The sequence below is a fragment of the Hemitrygon akajei genome, chromosome 1 (assembly GCF_048418815.1).
Source record: "Hemitrygon akajei chromosome 1, sHemAka1.3, whole genome shotgun sequence".
In the NCBI taxonomy this organism is placed as follows: Eukaryota; Metazoa; Chordata; class Chondrichthyes; order Myliobatiformes; family Dasyatidae; genus Hemitrygon; species Hemitrygon akajei.
The window spans coordinates 200,024,275-200,045,616 of record NC_133124.1 but is presented as its reverse complement, the minus strand read 5'-3'; the positions used below and the strand labels follow the sequence as shown (position 1 = coordinate 200,045,616).

The 21,342-nt window shown below is 42.1% G+C and overlaps 1 protein-coding gene across 3 annotated transcripts in view; it reads right to left on the bottom strand.

Annotated features, from left to right (window-relative positions):
* Positions 1–1,293: 1,293 nt before the first annotated feature.
* LOC140734457 (rho-related BTB domain-containing protein 2-like) overlaps positions 1,294–21,342 on the bottom strand; it is a 90,209-nt gene continuing 70,160 nt past the window's right edge. For all 3 annotated transcript variants that reach the window (XM_073058438.1, XM_073058431.1, XM_073058449.1), the window contains 3 exons: positions 19,551–19,639; positions 13,202–13,307; positions 1,294–11,050 (listed from right to left, as the gene is read on the bottom strand). In XM_073058438.1, the coding sequence (XP_072914539.1) occupies positions 10,857–11,050; positions 13,202–13,307; positions 19,551–19,639 (389 nt within the window). In that variant the 3' untranslated portion in view covers positions 1,294–10,856. The remainder of the gene's footprint in view (positions 11,051–13,201; positions 13,308–19,550; positions 19,640–21,342) is intronic.

Sequence of the window (21,342 nt, the reverse complement as noted above, 5' to 3'; positions counted from 1 at the left end):
TGTCCTGGGATTTTTCACGCACAGCAGTTTCTATACATTGTAGAGAATGGCGCGATAAACAAATCAGCGTTCCGTGAGCAGCAGTGAGGCGCAAAACACTGCTGTTAATCAGAGGGGTCACAGGCAAATGGTCCGACTGGTTCAACTTGACAGGAAGGTGACACTAACTCAAATAACCACAGCGGCGTACAGAGGAGCATCTCTGAATGTACAACAGCCAGACATTGAAGTGGATGGGCTACAGTGGCCACTGAATGTACGCAGGGGTGTGTGTGTGTGTGTGTGTGTGTGTGTGTGTGTGTGTGTGTGTGTGTGTGTGTGTGTGTGTGTGTGTGTGTGTGTGTGTGTGTGTGTGTGTGTGTGTGTGTGTGTGTGTGTGTGTGTGTGTGTGTGTGTGTGTGTGTGACGTGGGTTAACAATGCAGCAGAGCTTGGTCTTGTGGTTCTCAGGTTTCTTCCCACATCCCACTGATGTTCTGGTAGGGATATTGGCTACTGCAATATTACCCTGAGTGTAGGTAGGGTCAAGTTGATGGGACTGGGAGAGAGAAGTGAAAGTAAGTTGAGGGAGAAATGGTACTGAATGGATGGTTGAACTGGGAGCTGGTGTGGCGTCCTGAGACATGTCGAGTAAGTGTTGTCCTGGGTCCATCTCCCAGTGCACTAAGACTACACTGTTTTGAGACTGTGTGGTAGGTGGAGTACAATGGCCAGCCTACGTTCATACACATATTTAATATTTTACCAATTTATTTATTTAAGAGATACAGTGTGGGACTTTCCGGCCCAATGAGCCACACTACCCGGGAACCCACCTAACAACCCTAGCAGGACAATTTACAATGACCAATTAACCTACGAAATGGTATGTCTTTGGACCTATATAGGCCCTCCATTGGTCAGGGTTGACCGTGGATACAGTATTGTGCCCTAGCACTCGAAGTCAATATGCAAGCCAGGGTGGTATTATATGCAGAGCAAGCTGTTGCCCATGCAGAAGGCTCCCCCTCTCCATGCAGCTGATAAATCCAAAGGAACAGTGACTGATACAGTCATCCCCAAGGGTCAGCCTAACAGGAAGAGCATCATGGCGGAGAGAACACTTCCAGATTACTCGGTTGCCTGCAAATGGCTTTGACACTTCACGAAGTTCACAAAATCCACCGTATCCCAGGATCAAAGAGAATCTTTCACGGCCGACGTGGACAACTGGTGACAATACTCAGGAAACTCTGTGCTTTAGAATGGGTAAATCTGCAGAGCACAACAATAAAATGACCAACAAGGTAGTGAATTGACAGCAAAGTTTTCTTTTAATACATGAATATTACACGTGCCACATAATGCCACTTCCTAGTTCTCTGTTCAGCACTACATAAGCAACACCAACCTGGTACAAAAATATTTCTTCGCAATGAAAATATCTAACAGCAATTATCAATTCAGGATAAGAAAAGACAATACATTAATTCATCTGGTTACTACATTTAACAATTATCTTACATTAAAATATCTAATAATAAGGTACCAATTTGACATATTGCACAGCCAGGGCTGAGCACCACTCATGGACTAAGCATCTCACACTTCAGATTTACTTAAACACCTGACAGTGGAAAAGCAGTTGACAGAAACATGGGGGGGGGGGGGGGGGAGAATAATTTAATCATCCCATTGGGAAGCTGGAAGGGGTTTTACATCCTGGCTGCGCTCTTCTACCTCTAGTCCCTTGCACATTTCTGATATTAATTATTTAAATATTGATGGACATGTCTTCAAGGCTCTTAGCGCTGGGATTCCTATTCCAAAACCTCTCCCACACTTTCATTTAATGAATTCTCAACACTTTCCTCTTGGTCTGAGCCCTTGGCCACCTGTCCTGGCATCTCCTTAATGCTGCTGGGTGTCGAATCTTGTTTGTAAACACCCCTGTGAGGCACTGCAGGGTGTTTTACCAAGTTGGGGATCTGCACAAATTCCTTCTGCCCAATTCACTCTCAACTGAGGTCAACAGGAATGTAAAACCAGACCCTCCTGGGATTTCCTGCTTGGCCAGTTAGGTCAAAGTTAGCTCCCCAAAGTCTTCCCAATCCACAATTTTCAATCTCACAGGAAAGCATTCTCGTGAACTCCTTTATCTGGAAAACCAAATATCTGCACAGAACATGACGTCTCATTTTCACAAGACCAATTTATGGTGGCAGTAGTGATGTTCTGTCCCAGGAGGCAGGTTCAGGTTATATACATTAATTTGTAATCCCCCAAGGCACTTCTCATGCTGGAGCTGGAGATGCCAGAAGCTCTCCAGGTGCTTGTTCAAGGGGCTTTTCAGCTTTCGAGAGCCACGAAGGGAGCCCCAATGTACAGACGGCAGAGGCCATCGCTGCTGCACTCAGTTCCGTCCTCATAAAGAAGTACCCTCCCCTGCTCCAGACGATGTGTACACTTTGCAGTGTGGGTGGGATCACTAGAGGCACTGAGGCAAATTGGGACATCAACAATTGCCGCACCAGCTGTAACCCTCTCATTCAGCACAAGGTCACCTTTACAACCTTCTTGGCCTGTCAGTGTGAGCAAAGAAATAACCCAGTCCCAAGTGAGATTTGAATTCAAATATATTACTTCCATTTGTTACGTCAACCATGCTCGCACACACTGAGCTACCAAACCTTTCCCAAAAGTAGGACAATTGGCCTTAAAAAGGAGGATTTGCTCCTGGTGGGGTGATGAAACCAATAGGGAATGTGGAGGTCCTTAAGGCTAAGTAGCCTTGTTTTCATGCTGTAAATTCAATGTTTATACTAATCATGATGTCTGAAACACTCATGGAGAGGTAACAGCAGTGACAGAGAAGGATTTGGAGAAATGGTATCTGGGAGAGCTATGGGAGCCCCGTTTGATTCTGATTCCCATTTCTGTTTGGATGGAATTTGCACGCGCTCTCCTGAGTGCTGGCGTTCCAGAGATGCGCTGACCTGTAAACTGGCTCCTGTGCATATTGTCCCTACTATAGGTGTGCCAGGAATCATGGAGCTACACAGCATGGAAAGGGGTCCCTCACCCCAACTGGTCCATGTTGACCCAGATGCTCCATCCAAGCCAATTCCAATTGCTGGTGTTTAGCCCGTAACCTTCTAAACCTTTCCAATTCGTGTACATGTCCAACTCTCTTTTAAAAGTTATTATTGCAACTGCCTCCAACTCTTCATCTGGCAGGTCATTCCACATACATGCTAAGTAAAAAACGCTGCCCCACAAGTTTTTGTTGAACCTTTTCCCTTCTCGCCTTAAACCTATACCCTCTAGTTTTTGATTCTCCAGCTCAGAGAAAAAGACTGAGTGCATTCACCCTATTTATACCCCGCATGATTTCATACACCTCTATAACACCACCCCTCAAGGAATGAAGTCCTAGCCTATCTAAACTCTCCCTATAACTCAGTCCCTCAGGTCCCAGAAACATCCTTGCAAATGTTTTCTGCACTCTTTCCCGCCTAATAACACCTTTCCTGAGCTGAGAATAGGTGAGATGGAAAAAATGGGGAATGAGATTGATGGAATTGCTCTGCAATCTAACCTGGATTAAATTGGCCAAATGCCCTTCTTCAATATTGTGAAGAGGGGAGGCATGGACTGGATGGACTGAAAGTCCTTTTTCTGTGCTGCAGTGCTCCATTTCTTTATGATTCTAAGATTTTTGCAAGGGGATTTCTTTAACTTTGTCTGAATGATTCCTGCACAGTATTCAACATTTACTTGTTTAGAAACAGTTTACAAATTGTATCTGTCACATTTCATACCTGAGAACTTAAGGAAAGTTCCTAGGTTCCAGTAGTAAGGGCCTGAAATCCTGGCCAAGGTAGATGAGAAATCTCTCTACCCCAGGGTACATGTCTGTTTCCAGATCCCAGGTAGCACACTACCTGCAAACATTGTTTAATTCACGATAGCCCCCACCTCCCCATCACTCACCAACAATTTACAATCTCTCTTTTGTGTCTACACATGTTTGGGGAGCTTCCCAATGGAGCCAAGCCTGCCCACAAGGTGTGCACGTGAGCAACAGCACCCCTACCCTTTCTCTTAAATTGACCAGATGGCGTGGGGAAAGAAAATATGATCTCAAAGAGAAAGGAAAGTCAAAGAGCAGGGGAAGAGGTTGAGAAAAAGAAAAGCCATCGGAGCATGGTGAGGGCATAGGAGAGAAAGGGGGAGATGAATGGGGGATGGGGAACAGGGGATTGAAGTGGAAACATAAGAGCAAGAGGAGGGGCAAAAGTGACAGAAACTGAAGAGTGTACACTTTCAAAGTCATCAAGTACACACTTGTGACACAGAACCGGCAGATCTTGTTAGTTCCAAGCACCGTGTGGCAGTACTGCTTGCCAGTTGAATAGAGCGTTTATATCGTTCCTGAACAATCTCTGAATGTGCTTCAACAGTGCTCTCTAGTTATATGAACTACTTATTATTTTGGAGCTTTTATGCAACTCTCAGTCTGCTGAAAGCTTTCACTTTGCTACATCATGTGACCTACATTTTTATGTCCTGCCTGCATTGCTGTACTCACTCATGCATAGCCTCTAAAAATCTGTTCTAAACACAAGGGACATCACTAAAAACCTTAGAGACAGCCATCGTGGTACAGGCCCTTCAGCCCCTTTGGTCCAGGGCATTCATCTAAACTAGTTCCATTTGTCCATACTTGCCCCTCTAAAACTTTTCTATCCGTGTACCTCTCAGTATCTTTCAAACAGGTTAATATAGCTGCCTCAATCATGTCCTCGGGCAGTTCAGTTATTGACAGTATTTTCCAGACACATTTGTTTAAAGTGACTAATCAAAAAAAATTGCAAGGAATCTTAAAAAAAACATTAAGACCAACAGAGTTCAAAGGATTCCAAGTATATCATGAAGAGCAACTTCTTTGAGGCAAAATGAGCTTTGTCAGTTTGCAGTGGTTGCTAAAATCTACGTGTGACACCCAGTGGAAGAAAGACATTACTGCAGAAGTGTTTACAACATCTGGGCACATAGTCCATTTAGTGTCAGAATTCTCCCTTTCGTTGGATCACTCAACCTGTACTGGCTCTTGGGCTAAATATTCTGTCTTCCTCTTCATCCCTCCTTTGCAGTTGTTGATATAATTGGAAGACGTGACTGATGTCCCTTTCAGACAAGATAATAGGAATCATGAAGCAATACAGCAGGAAGTCAGGCCTTTCAGCCCCACTTGTCCATGTCAACCGGGCTGCCTACCTAAGTTATCCCCAGTTGCCTGTGTTGGGCCCAAATCCCTCCAAAGCTTTCCTATCCATGTCCCTGTCCAAATGGCCTTTAATCATTCTAATTGTAAGCATCACGATCGTAAAGTCTGGTTTCTCTGATAATTTTGTCAGCTACCTTTTCCACAGATGATGGACTATTCTCACTGTCACTAACCATTGTTTCATCCATACTTGATTCAACTTAACGATCAGTCTTACTGACCCCTTCCAAAGAGTGTGCTCAGAATTAAGGTTATGTGCTGGTTTTATTCTCAGTAACTAGGGTTACATTTTTTAAACTACCAAATAGGAGAATTTTTGCAAACAAACAAGAACATTTTGTGGTACTTTGGACATTTTCACATTTCTAAAAAAATACAGTGAAGCCCTTTAATATTATCACAGCAGATAAGGTTACATCCATTGTTAAAAGCGCTTTTCAACAATGCCACCACTCAGAGTGATGGACATTTGGCTAACAATGATGTTATTGTGTAATATTTATAGTGAAGAGGTTTCTGACGTTTTATGTTATATACACACACAACTTGTTCTGTGACAGCTACATTCAAAGCTGTACACAGTGTGTTACATTGCAGTCTGCATTATCATGAAACGTGGATGGCCTGGTTTTTCCATTGCAGATAGAAAGGTGAACTGAATCAAAGCTCAGAGTGCATAAGACACTAAAAGATAAGGTGGGTATTTGAGTGCTGGCTATAATACATTCCCAGAAATGGTGATATCAGGAAGCCGTTCTTCACAAAGGTATTTACCTGTCCAGAACCAACAAGCCTTTTGAGGCTGTACTTATTAGATGTTTGATAGGGAAGTGTATTAAGGTTTATGTCGCCAAAGCATGTAGATGAAGCTGAGGTACAGATCAGCCAAGATCTATCCAGCCTCTGAGGATCTGAATGTTCCTCTCCCATTCTCCTGTTCCTAGCAGGTGTGATATATCAAACATGCTCATGTTTTTGTCCTACAATAATTGGTTAAAACACAGACTCTAGTATCTCCTACCATACTGAAGTCCCACACCACCAGGTTCACGAACAGCTACTTCAACCATTTGGTTCTTGTCACTCTAGTCACAACTCCAGTCACTAACAGCTTAGCAACATTTTGATCACTTTGCACTAAAACATACTTAGTTTTTGCTCCAATTATGTTCTTTCTTGTACAAAATATACAATTTATGTGTTACTTGTGAATGCTGCTGATATGACGTTATGTGCCTGTGATGCTGCTTTCATTGCGCTTGTGCATAGGTCAGTAAAGTTGACTTTGATTTTGACAGTGCCCGGTGTCATTATGAAGAATGTGGCAACCCTTTAAAGTGCACTATTGTGCATATCAGTAACAAATGGGAAAGTATGGTTCCAGTCGTTTCAAGACTCAAGAATGCAAATCTCTGCAGGGTGACGTTGAACCTAATTCACAGGGTGGAGAACTATGAGATCTATATTTTCACAGAGACTTCAGCAGAGCATCAAATTGAAACTGATGCAAAACTAGTGATGTACCCAATTCAGTCAATTTCTCAATGCATGTGTTTGAACAAGATTGTCCCCATTTTGACTGCACCTACAATGCAGTCACCTGCAGTAAGCAGCATTCATATTTGTAGTGTGGGACGAAACCGGACTACCAGGAGGAAACCCACACAGTCACGGGGAGAACATAAAACTCCTATTAATATTTTAAAAATTGTGATATTTCATCCATTGAATTAAAATAATTCAAAACTCAATTGTTTAGCAGCAGCAATCACAAATTGTAAAGATTTTTATTTCATGCAAGGTACTTTGAAAATTCAATCATAGATGTGCTCAGCAGTTGGTTTTGTGCCTTGCCAATACACTTGACTGCAAGTCAAATTTATGAATCAAAGAAGTTAAGCAAAGGTTTGAAGAATCAGACAGGACCGTAACTACCTGCTAAAAGCAAACACTCTCCATAAGGCATGCACAATATTAATATATTTCAATACCGCGCCCCACAGCATTGGCAACAACGATCTCATGGATCAGAAAGACATCAAGATTGCCTGGGTTCAGTTATGCAGCACAATTAACAACTTCTTCAACTTTCCTCATCATTAATGAATATTGTCTGAAAGCAGCAATTCACTTCATCCTCTAATATCAATCTTTGCATTTCTGTCATCTTTCCACCTAGTTTCATTTTGGAGCCCATTGATTCCAGCTGGTCTGGTGTCTTCCTTTCTGCAGGGACCTGCCTTGTAGGTTTTGACAGCACAGAAGGAAGCCATAGGTTCTGAAAGAGCACCAAGTAGATTTCTCCTTCATTCCCCACCTTCCCTTCCACCTTCAACAAAGTGACCTGCCTTGTAGGTTTTGACAGCACAGAAGGAAGCCATAGGTTCTGAAAGAGCACCCCAATCTCTCTCACCTTGACTATCACTTTGCATTACTAACGTCTCTTGTTCTTACCATTCACCCATTGCAAGGTTACAATTAAGTCAAGCGCCTGTCAGTTAATGAACTTTAATCACAGTTCACGCAGGAAAAAAATCTCACCATTTCCACTCTGGTTCTTTCAGAAAGTCTGGAGTCCCTGGTTACTGAACTAATACTTTTACCGATTAAATGGACTCCACCTGTCTTTTGTATCCTCAGGTAATATTTGTTCACGCATTTTTCTTGTCTTTGTTTCATTAACTATTCAGTGGTCTTAATGAATAAAACATTGTTCTGCAGGGATGTTAGATGGGCAAACTATTTGACCAGTGACAGATCTCCATCACACACCTTCAGTCTTTTTTCCTGTTTGGATCTCATTGTTTGGTTTGTGCAATAGAATATCAAACCCTAGACCTGGAAAGAAATCTCAATACAGAGCTTCTAACTGAAATTCTACATTCAGGGCCACTCTTTTAGGTACACCTGCTACTTCATGAAAATATCTAAGCAGCCAATCACGTGGCGGCAACTCAATGCATAAAAGCATGCAGTCATGGTCAAGGGGTTCAGTTGTTGTTTAGATTAATCATCAGAATGGGGAAGAAAAGTGATCTAGGTAACTTTGACCGTGGAGTGATTATTGATGCCATATGGGGTAGTTTGAGTATTTCAGAAACTGCTGATCTCCAGAGAATGTTGTTTAAAACATATAAAGAAAACCTCTAGTGAGTGGCAGTTCTGTGGGCGAAAATGGTTTGTTCATGAGAAAGGTCAAAGGAGAATGGCCAGAATGGTTCAAACTGTCAGAAAGGTGACAGTAACTTAAATAACCACATGTTACAATAGTGGGGGGCAGAAGAGCATTTCCGAATGCACAACATATCAAGCCTTGAAGTGAATGGGCTACAGCAGAAGACCACACCGGATTCACTCCTGGACCCAATAAAGTGGCCACTGAGTGTATGCTTACTGTTTGTTATGTTCAATCAGAATTCTAATCATGCAATTGTTAATGTTTCAGCTGATGAATTTTCATTGAAACTTTCTAGTTTGATGGACCAGTGCTTACCTTAATAACGAACAACTTTCAACCACAATTTGGCACATTCCACAACATGGTTTACAAGGGAGAGAGGAGTTTTAACCACATTTATGCAATGATTCCAGTTTATTTATACAACAAGTTCCACAGTCAAAAGAGAAAACCTATCAATAACAACATTTAAAATATCTTCACATTTCTCTTACCCTTGAACTGGCCTAAACAAAATCCTATTTCCTTAAAGCAATTTCTTATTGAATTCTCAACAAGCAATAAAATAATGTAAACATTTGATCCTTTCAAATGTCTACAGAGATTTAGATCCTTACAACAAATATGAAATTATAGGGATAAGAGCCCCATGATGCAGAAATTTTCACCACTCAACGGGGGCTCTGTCAGTAAAATTACAACTCAGCATTGGGTTGGTTGGAGACTCAGGTTGGCTACACTGAGTTCAGATATTCAGAAGTATTTCACAAAATGTAACAGAGACTTTAACTTGTTTCGACTACTGTCGCACAGAATTGATATCTAACTGCCTTTTTTGGGATCTTCCTCAGGTGAGCGGACACACCTTGTTGCTGAATGGCAAACTGCTTGTTACATTTGCCTTATTTCGAACCGTTAAACACACTCTGTTTTTGGTGCATAATATCTTGGATAATCAAGGTGGTGCCCCAAGGATTATGTGCAGTGCAAACACATGATCCCTGGAGTGGACAGAGGCCATTTAAATGGTACTTGGTGCAATGTGCTGAAGTCATTGAAGTCTTTTTTTGCAAATCCAAAATATCAATACCTGATCTTCTGTTTAATCACTGAAATTATAAATTGCATGACCTGTCCTGTCAGAACCTAAAGGAATAGTCAAAAGATTGTCATCTTTTTTTCCAGAATCCTTTCCAGGTCCTCATTGACGTTACAAAAGGAGAATGTCCTTGGAACAAGCCAACGTTCATGAAGCAACACTGAATGCATGTCACTGCACAGTCGTTACACAAACTTAATCCAACTACACACTTCTTTGTTGCTAATATGATCCTAGATTAGACTTCCTCAGGTTGTCCTGTTGATTTAGTGCAGTTTAGTCAAAAGATGGTGGTAGAAAAACTGTGATTTTTTTTACTTAAAATATCACAAATTGAAAATTATCACAAGCAAAGAAAGAACACTTTTCTCCACTATAACTGTAACTCACCAGAGGGTTGTGAGGAAAAATTATTCTACATGTTTTGTAGCAGTCCCACAACACCTCATATTGCAACTAGAGGGAGACACAAGGTGGCTTGTTAATTCCACTTTTTCATGCACTGCTTCTAAACCCTGCGACTTGTAAGTAAAGTACAAAAGGAACAGCACTGTTCCTGATTCAGATCTATTTGCTAATAAATTCGGTTTATATTTTTTATGAATATTTTTGAATACAAAATGTGTGTGTCTTCTACACAAGATCAGTGTGCAAATGAGGAAATAACAAATTCAGGGATTACTTTCCTAATCAACTGTTCAAAAAAAAGAATTAAGCGCAGAATCTTATTCCTCGGTTTCTCTGAAATGAAGCCCTGATTTAAGAGAAGGTATTAGGTGTGAATATGAACTCAGCAAAGCATCCAATTTGTACCCAAATATGATTCCTGGAATATATATCAATTTGTAATCAATCTGGCTCAGCTAGAGCAATATCCATGCAAGGAAGAGCATCATGCTTTCTAGAACTGAACCATTGTGCTAAACAACCACACCCATGCCAGCAACAAGGTTTAATAACAGTCACCAGTTACTGCTCCAGGGTCTAATGTCTCTCACCTATTCTCCACAGTCTGATCTGATCGATGTAGCAGAAAAGGTCTGCACCATCAGACCTGCTCAGTCAGTACTTGGGTATATTGCGCCTTTCTATATGAGTGCACGTTTGGATGTGAGAGACAGAGAGAGGGAGAAGTTAGCACTGACCGTCAGGGGATTAAAAAAACTCACTTTGATTGCCATGATCTATCCAGACTGCAGTGGTCTGGTTGCTGGTTGTTAAAACCTGGTAAGCATTTGGCTGACTCGGAAGAAGGCCTTCAAACTGTTGGATGCTGGATTAGCTGTTAGTTTGAAACAGGGGTCCATGTCCTCAGATGACAGTGGAGGAGGAAGAGGCTGCAGACGGCGAGCTTGTGTTCCAGAAAAACCATTTGCGCTTCAACTGACGCTTCTGGCACAGGTAGTCCTCCTTATCGCGCTCTCTCCTTGCTCGCTGGTAATGATCATCTTCTTTGAGATACCAGACAGGAGGCCAGCGGTGCTTTTCGAAGTAGTCCTGGTTCTCTGAAAGTACATGTCAATATAACGGTTAGCAAGGGTGCTCCCACTTTACCTTCCATTTGAAATGACTGAGGGAGCAGATCCAGCATTGTCCCAGTGCAGATTTTCACAGCTTCCTCCAATTGCTCGGGGGGCAACCGTCACCACCCCAGGCCCAAGCTGAGCCTGATTGCTTTTTCTATGTCAATCCTGACCCAGCCAACACTCTCAGTACAGCAGACTCCAGTGTGCTGGGAATATTGCCCTGGCCTCATTCAGGTGCTGGACCATGCTGTGCTGACAGGAATGTGGCCTGAACCACCCTTGACACATGTGCTTTGTGAGCGGATACACCTGACCCAACATTGGCCCCGAAATTAGTGTTTCGTCCTGTCAGGTTCAGCTGGTGTAGCTGATCTCCATTTCAAACCCTCAAGAAAACAAGGATAAAACTTCAGTTATATATCAGACATTATAATCTAAGGACACCCAACACACATTGAAGCCAATGCCATACTTTTGCAAGGTACTCAAATTTAAGAAACAAATTTGTATATAGCACTTAGTAACATTGTGATAACTGGATAATTTATTTGAACATTATTCTTGAGGGATAAATACTGGGCAGGATACTAGGAACTATTTATTCAAGCAGCGCATTGGAATATCTTACGCCCATTTGGTACAACAAAAGAGACCTTAGTTTCACTAAAAAAAAGACGTTGTAAATGCTGCGCAAGCCAATCAGCATGGAGAGAGAAACAAAGTTAGTGACTTCATCAGGTCCAGGAAAAAGTTTAAAATTACAAACACAAGAAATTCTGCAGATGCTGGATATCCAGAGTAACACACACAAAATGCTGGAGGATCTCAGCAGGTCAGGCAGTGTCTGTGGTTGGGCATTAACAGTTGAAGTTTTGGGCCTAGACACTTCATCAGGGCTGGAAAGGCAGTGGGAAAGAAGCCAGAAAAAGGTGGTAGGGGGTGGGGAAGGAGTACAAACTGGTGGTGATAGGTGAAACTAGGCGAGCGGAGGGTGGGGGGGGGGGGGGGTTAATGCTTCCATTTACTAACAGAGAATGTCTATAAACAGTCTACAAACTTGACATTCTTAGTCTTCGCAGACATCCAAGAAAAACAGAAAAAAACCAAAATCATCAACGCATCATGGGTGGGGAGAAGAGATGAAGTGAGAATCTTGGAGGTGACAGTTGGAAAAGGTAAAGGGCTGAAGAAGAAGGTTTATCCATTTCCCAAGACGCTGCCTGATTTGTCGAGTTCCTCCAGCATTTTGTGTGTGCTACTCAAGGTGTGAAATTAAACTCACTTTGAATTGCGGAGAAGTAGGAGGAGCGGTGGGAAAGAAAGGATGCTTGTAATAGGGTAGAGAGATTAAAAGACACAAGTGGTGGTGGATGCTGGCTGGGAGCGGTTGACGGAGGCTTCTTGATCCCATCTGATCTGATGGGAGGAGGTAGAAATAGGCAATGAATGAGAACACAGTTGAGGGAGAAAAATACAGGAATGGTGGGAATTATGATGCTGCAGTTGAAAATTTTAAATAAAATGGAATGCCTGCAATATCCAGTGGCTTACGCAATACCTGTGGAGGGAGAGAAACAGTGGATAACTTTTCTTTAGAAATGGCCAGTCCTGATACAAACTGGAATAGGTTAATATCAAAAATTGCTGCAGCACTCCCCACCCCCGTGATTGTAATGGGAAAGTGCCATGAGAGAAGGAGTGGATGTTGGTGGAGATAGAGGACTGACCATAGAGTCATAAGGAGAAGAATTTCTTTAGAATGCTGAGAGGGACTGCTTGTGGGAATATTCCATTACAGTCTGCCGCTTAGAAAGATGTGCATCTCTAACAGGATATTAAGAGCCTCTTTCAACAAAAAAAAACAACTGTTACATTTCTGAATAAAGTATTTTATTGATGTTATAAATAATGTGACGCTAGTAAATATTTAAACTGTGTGTTGGATATAACTAAATAATTAACTGCAATTAAAAATAAATTATTAATGACAGTCCTCATATGTTCATAGTGAATGAAGAGCTTAGAGGGTTTGAGTTGAGTGACAGGTTACAGAAACTAGCCTCAAATTCCCTCGAGTGTAACAGATCAAACAGCATCATTACTGAGTGAGGAAAGGTATCGGAATCTTACCGGGAGACTTTGCCTTCATTTCCCTGGGAAACTTGCGACAAACGTTGTTGTAGTTTGTACAGATGTGGTGCAGGCACCATTCAGACAGTTGATGGGCACAGTGGAACTGCAAATAAGATAAACACAAGTCAATTCATTAAATTTATTGCACAATAACACATTATCAGTAACAAGGCATCATTTGAATAAACTATCACAGAGTATCATCAGACAGATTAACTGGCCAGAAAAAAGGCTATAGTGAAGGAGTGAGGGTTTCCCAATTGTTAAAAGTACCATATCAACGGTACTAATGACTCTCATCATTAATACTTCCCCATCATTAACATTTAAGAATATTGCACACATTTTTAACTGGTTTAAATATGCATTATTAACTTTCCTCTTCAGTCGTAGAACCACAGAACACTACAGCACAGTACAGGCCCTTCAGCCCTCCATGTTGTGCCGACCTATATAATCCTTAAAAAAAAAGTACTAAACCCACACTATCCCATAACCCTCTATTTTTCTTTCATCCATGTGCCTGTCTAAGAGGCTCTTAAATACTACTGTTTTAGCCTTAACCACCACCCCTGGCAAGTCATTCCAGGCACTCACAACCCTCTGTGTAAAAAACTTACCCCTGATGTCTCCCCTAAACTTCCCTCCCTTAATTTTCTACATATGCCCTCTGGTGTTTGCTATTGGTGCCCTGGGAAACAGGTACTCACTATCCACACTATCTATGCCTCTCATAATCTTAGACCCTATCAAGTCCCCTCTCATTCTTCTACATCCAAAGAGAAAAGTCCCAGCTCTGCTAACCTTGCTTCATATGACTTGTTCTCCAATCCAGGCAACATCCTGGTAAATCTCCTCTGCACCCTCTCCATAGCTTCTACATCCTTCCTATAATGAGGTGACCAGAATTGAACACAATACTCTAAGTGTGGTCTCATCAGAGATTTGTAGAGTTGCAACATGACCTCTCTACTCTTGAACTCAATCTCCCTGTTAATGAAGCCTAGCATCCCATAGGCCTTCTTAACTATCGTATCAACCTGTGCAGCGACCTTGAAGGATGTATGGATTTGAATCCCAAGGTCCCTTTGTTCATCCACACTCTTAAGCAACTGACCATTAATCCTGTACTCAGTCTTCTGGTTTGTCTTTCCAAAATGCATCACCTCACACTTCTCCGGATTGAACTCCATCTGCCATTTTAATGCCCAACTCTGTAGCCTGTCTATATCCTCTTGCAACCTTCAGCAACCTGCAGCTCCATCCACAACTCTTCCAATCTTCATGCCTTCTGCAAACTTACTCACCCATCCTTCCATCTCTACATCCAGGTCATTTATAAAAACCACAAATAGCAGGGGTCCCAGGACAGATCCCTGTGGCACTCCATTAATCACCGACCTCCAGGGAGAATATCTCCCTTCCACAACTACCCTCTGCTTTCTTCCTTTAAGCCAACTTTTTTTATCCAAACAGCCAAGGTATCCAAACTTATCCCATGCCTCATGACTTTCTGGATGAGTCTCTCGTGAGGGACCTTGTCAAATGCCTTGCTAAAGTCCATGTAGACCACATCCACTGCCCTACCCTCATCAATTTCTTTTGTTATCTCTTCAAAAAACTCAATCAGGCTCGTGAGGCACGATCTTCCCTTCACAAAGCCATGTTGACTATCCATGAGTAGACTGCACTTCTCCAAATGCTCGTAGATCCTATCCTTAAGAATCCTTTCCAGTAGTTTGCAGACCACCAACATAAGGCTCATCGGTCTATAGTTCCCAGGTTTCTCCATATTACCTTTTTTAAATAAGGGAACTACATCTGCCATTCTCCAGTCCTCCGGCACTTCCCCTGCAGCCAAAGAGGATTCAAAGATCATAGCTAATGTTCCTGCAATCTCTTCTCTCAATTCCCACAACAACCTGGGGTGTATCATATCCGGCCCTGGGGATTTATCAATCTTAATATTTTTAAGAAGATCCAGCACTACTTCTTCCTTAACCTCCACATTGTCCAGCACACAGGCCCGCTCTACTTTGATCTCATCCTGATCAAGATCCTTTTCACTTGTGAATACTGCAGCAAAGTATTCACTTAGGACTTCCCCAACCTCCTCCGCCTACAGGCACATGTTGCCCTCTTTATCCTGTAGCGGTCCCACCTTCATTCTCGTCATCCTCCTGTTCTTCACATATGCATAGAACGCCTTGGGGTTCTCCTTAATCCTAGATGCCAAGGCCTTCTCATGCCCCCTTCGAGCTCTTGTAAGTCCTTTCTTTAGCTCCTTCCTGGCTACCCTATATTTCTCATAAGCCCCTCCTACTTCCTGCTTCTTATATCTAACATATGCTTCCATTTTCTTCTTGATGATTTACCTCACGTGTTTCGTCAGCCACGGTTCTCTTTTTCTACCATTTTTACCTTGCCTCAGTGGGACAAACCTATCCTGAACCCAGCTCAAGTGGTCCCTAAACTTCTCCCAAATTACTCCTGTGCTTTCCCCTTTGAACATCTGTTTCCAATTTACTATTGCTAGTTCCTGCCTCATCCCTTCAAAGATAGCCCTTCCCCAGTTAAGCACTTTACCGTTTTGTCTGATTTTATCCCTTTCCATAGCTGTTGATTCCATTTGATGGATCATTTGATTCCATCCTGTGGTTCTTGAAGCTGTTCTCCATCATTCTCCATCAGAATCGTAGAAATATACAGCACAGAAGGAGACAATTATTTGGTCCATGACATCTGTGCAATCCAAACGAAAGGGCTATTTTGAATAATCCCACTTCCTTGATTTTAGTTTATAGCTATATGGTTTATGGTTCTTCAAATACTCTCCTGGAAATTTGTAATTAGAAACATAGAAAACCTACAGCACAATACAGGACCTTCAGCCCACAATGCTGTGCTTACTTTAGAAATTACCTGGGGTTACCCATAGCCCTCTATTTTTCTAAGGTCCGTGTACCTATCCAGGAGTCTCTTAAAAGACCCTAAAGTATCTGTCTCCACCACCATCCCCAGCAGCCCATTCCACACACTCCAGCACACAGTTTCTGCATAAAAAACTTACCCCTGACGTCTCCTCTGTACCTACCTCCAAGCACCTTAAAACTGTGCCCTCTTGTGTTCGCCATTTCAACCCTGGGAAAAAGCCTCTGACTATCCATATGATCAATGCCTCTCATCATCTTATATACCTCTATCAGGTCACCTCTCACCCTATGTCGCTCCAAGGAGGAAAGGCCAAGTTCACTCAACCTATTCTCATAAGGCATGCTCCCCAATCCAGGCAACATCCTAGTAAATCTCCTCTGCACCCTTTCTATGGTTTCTACATCCTTCCTGTAGTGAGGCGACCAGAACTGAGCACAGTACTCCAAGTGGGGTCTGACCAGGGTCCTATAGAGCTGTAACATTACCTCTCAGCTCTTAAACTCATTCCACGGTTGATGAAGGCCAATGCACCATATGTCTTCTTAACCACACAGTCAATCTATGTAGCAGCTTTGAGTGTCCTATGGACTCGGACCCCAAGATCCCTCTGATCCCCCACACTGCCAAGAGTCTTACCATTAATACTATATTCTACCATCATATTTGACCTACCAAGATGAACCAGCTCACACTTCCCTGCATTGAACTCCATCTGCCACTTCTCAGCCCAGTTTTGCATCCTATCGATTACCCGCTGTAACCTCTGACAGCCCTCCACACTATCCACAACACCTCCAACCTTTGCGTCATCAGCAAATTTACTAACCCATCCCTACACTGCCTCAACCAAGTCATTTATAAAAATCCACAAAGAGAAGGGGTCCCAGAATAGATCCCTGAGACACACCACTGGTCACTGACCTCCATGCAGAATTTGACACGTCTACAACTACTCTTTGCCTTCTGTGGGCAAGCCAATTCTGGATCCACAAAGCAATGTCTCCTTGGATCGCATGCCTCCTTACTTTCTCAATAAGCCTTATCAAATGCCTTACTGAAATCCATATCCTGTACTAAATCTACTGGTCTACCTTCATCAATGTGTTTAGTCACATCCTTAAAAAATTCAATCAGGCTCGTAAGGCATGACCTACCTTTGACGAAGCCATGCTGACTATTCCTATTCATATTATGCCTCTCCAAATTTTCATAAATCCTGCCTCACAGGATCTTTTCCATCAGCTTCCATCAGCAAAGGGTAAGACTCACTGGTCTATAATTTCCTGGGATATCTCTACTCTCTTTCTTGAATAAGGGAATAACATCTGCAAAGCTCTAATCCTCTGGAACCTCTCCCAACCCCATTGATGATGCAAAGATAATCGCTAGAGGCTCAGCAATCTCCTCCCTCGCCTCCCAGTGTAGCTCGGGGTACATCTCGTCCAGTCCTGGAGACTTCTCCAACTTGATGTTTTCCAAAAGCTCCAGCACCTCCTCTTTCTTAATGTCAAGCTTTTCAATCCACTGTAAGTCATCCCTACAATCGCCAAGATCCTTTTCCATAGTGAATACTTAAGCAAAGTATTTATTAAGTACCTTTGCTATCTCCTCCAGTTCCATTCACACTTTTCCACTGTCACACTTGATTGGTCCTATTCTCTTGCTCTTCACATACTTGTAGAATTGTGATGAATGGTAAATATTCTGTCTTTAAACTCAGTCTAAATTTTCTAAAATATACAGTACTGTACTTTCTTTAATCCCCTTGGATCAATTTCCTGACTCTTCCAAATCAATGCCCCTTGTTTTTAATAAACTCCTTGCAAAGGGAAATACATCCTTCCTGTCAACTGTACCCAAGCCTCTCATAATTTTACACACCTTCATTGGATCTACCATTCTTCCCCTTTGTTTTAAATTTAACAACCCCAGCCTAGTCAAACTCTTTTCTTGATTAAAATGTAGTTGTCCCGTTAACATGCTCATAAATCTCTGCGTACTTTCCTGGATTATTGCATGCTTTCTATAAGGCGGTTAGCAGAACTCACCATGGTACACCAGCCCTTTCTGAACTAGTAATGCATACATTTCTAGCATCACCTTCCTACTCTTATGTTCTACTCTGACTGATAAAGACAGGGATCCAGTGTGCTCAATCACCTCATACATTTGTCAGCCTACCTTTACAAACCTGTGGTCATGATTCAGGAGACCCTGTTCCATACACTTCCATGTCTATAACCATTCTCTTACCTTCACTGTCCTTTCCCAAGTGTAAATACCTCAAGCTTCTCCGGAATGAATTTTGTACACTACTTCCCGTCCGCCTAAGCAATCTATTTACATTTTCCTCCATCTGAGAACTTCCATATAATTAACCAAAACGACCAAATTTTGTATTACCTGCAAATTTCTTCAGCATGGTCCCCACAATAAAGCCTGTTGTATATCAGGAAAAGAAATGCACCTCATACAGAGTTTATAAGAATCCAAATCTTCATAGCTTTTTAATCAGTACCACCAATCATTATGGTTTATTTAGTGGCACTGAGCTAATTTTGGTTTCCACTCACTACTTTCCTTGGGATTTTACATTTCTGACTGGTCTGCTATGAAGGACTTCATCAAGTTCCTTGCTAAGGTCCATAAACATCACATCAAGGATGTAACACTCCTCTAACCTCCTCAAAATGTTCAATGAAGTTAGTCAGGTGTGATGTTACCTTGACAAATCCAAATGGCTGACCTTGATTTGCCTGTACCTTTGGAGTGGGAATTCCTTTACCACACAGATTTGTGAAGTGATTACACTGGGCAAAATGCAGAGGAGGTTCCCCAGGATGTTGCCTGGGATGAAATACTTCAGTTGTGAGGAGAGACCTGATAGGCTGGGTTTATTTTCCTTGGAACAGAGGAAGTTGAGGAAGAACGTGATAGAATTATACAACATTATTAGGAGCATAACTTCTCCGTGGCAGAGTTATTAAAGCCAGAGGATGCTAGTTTAGCATAAGGAGGTAAGAGCTTTGAAGGGGAACCGAAGATTATATTCTCCCCAGAGGGTAGTGGGAATCTGGAATGTAGTGCCTGAATTCATGGCGGAGGCAGGTATCCCACAGTTAAGAAGTATCTAAACAAGTATTCCAATTGTCAAACATAGAAGACTAATGGCAGAAAGTGGAATTAGTGTAATAGGTGTGTGATGTTGGGCATTAATAGGAAGTACAACTGTTTCTGTACTGTCTCACTTTATGGCTCTGTTCCAAAAGGACCCTGCTTCTACCTTTGAAGAACTGTAACTGGGCAAACAATGGCCAATTTGCCTTACCTAAATGAGGAACATTTAGACATGTTTTAAGTCACAGAAATATCTTTACGTTCTCACTTAATGTAGATCACAAACAGTTTTTACCTGAGCAATTTCCAAGAACAGTAAAACATCTCCATCTATGTCCACACCCATCTGTGTAGCTTCAATCAAGCCACATACAGTGTACTGCTCTGTAACATAAGAATTGAATCATTCAGTTAATCATAGAGTCATAGAAAAGTACAGCAAGAAACAGGCTCTTCTGGCTATCTAGTCTGTGGTGAACTTTTTAAAACTGCCTATTCCCATCGACCTGCACTGGGACCACAGCCCTCAATACCCCTACCATTGAACTGCATTAATCCATGCAAAATGAGAGATCTCCCGTTTAGACACTGGAATGGTATGGGATACCCAACCACTGACCTGCTCCCACACTGACAGCATTTGTGTCGCAGGACCTGTTGAGTTTCAGGTCAAAGGTGGACACCAGGATGTTGACATGGGCAGGTTCGGCATTGGCAATACCATGCAATGTCATGGGCAGATGGTCAGGTTTTCTCTTTTGGATACAGACATTGGCATGTTTGTAGCATATAGCATGTTCCTTGCCCTTATGAATGCGTGTAAGAACTCAAGAGACACAAGAGACTGCAGGTGTTCGAACCCAGATGATCATATAAAATATTGGAAAAACTCAGTGAGTCAGGCAGCATCTGTGAACAGAAGTGGACAGTAGACATTTTGGGTCCAGATAAAGGGTCTCGGTGAGAAGCTTTGATTGTCTACTTCGCTTCAAATTGCTACCTGATCTACTGAGCTCCTCCAGTGTTTTGTGTGATACATGAACATCATCTCATGTCTTGTTGCTCGTAGATATAGATTGGTGATGTGGTGTAGAACTTCTGCAGTTACGTTCTGGAGCCGGGCTGATGGACTATCTTCCTTTGAGCAATAGACTCCAGCTATTGAAATGTTCCCCTTAATTCCCATTAACTTGTTTCATTGGTGATCAAAGTCAAAGTAAAATTTATTATCAAATTACGTATATGTTACCATACATTACCATGAGACTCATTTTCTTGCAAGTATTTACAGGAAAATTTTAAAAGTTAAGCAGAGTAAATGAAAAGTTATACATAAACAAAGACTGATAAACAATGTGCAAAAGAACACAAGTTGTGCAAATAAAAATAAATAACATTGAGGACACAAGTTGTAACATCCTTGAATAATAATCTGTAGGTTGTGGAATCAGTTGCAGTGAGTGAAGTTATCCACGCTGGTTCAAGAGCATGATGGTTGTAGGGTAAGAACTGTTCCTGAGCCAGGTGGTGTGGGGACCACATCACACTTGATCAAATGCTCCATTGGTAAAATGGACAGACACCATCTCATCTCTACAAATCAGATCTCTGTCCATAGTTGAACCAAAGCTGTGCTAAGCCTCAGTGAACCTGGTTAAGCACTAAATACGCTTTGTTGACTACTGATGTTACAGATGGTTGAGGGCAGACTGACTAGGTGGTGATTAGCCAGATTCACTTGGACCTGTCTTTTGTCAGCAGACTATATGTAAACTCTTTTTGGCATGATGGTGTTGTAACTGAACTAGCACAGCTCAGCTAGAAGCACAAATAGTTCTTAAGTATCACAGCACAGTACGATAACTTCTGCTGTGCTTACAGCTGTCAATCGTTTCTTGATATCCAGTGGAAAGAGTCCCAGTGGTTGAAAAGTTCTTTCTGTTTGACAGGGATCCCAGGAGGGAGCTGAAATGTGTGACTTGCTCAGCAATTCTCGTTGGACACAGTTGAAAATGCTTTAGTAACACACACAAAATGCTGGAGGAACTCAGCAGACCCGGCAGCACCTATGGACGATACAGTCGACG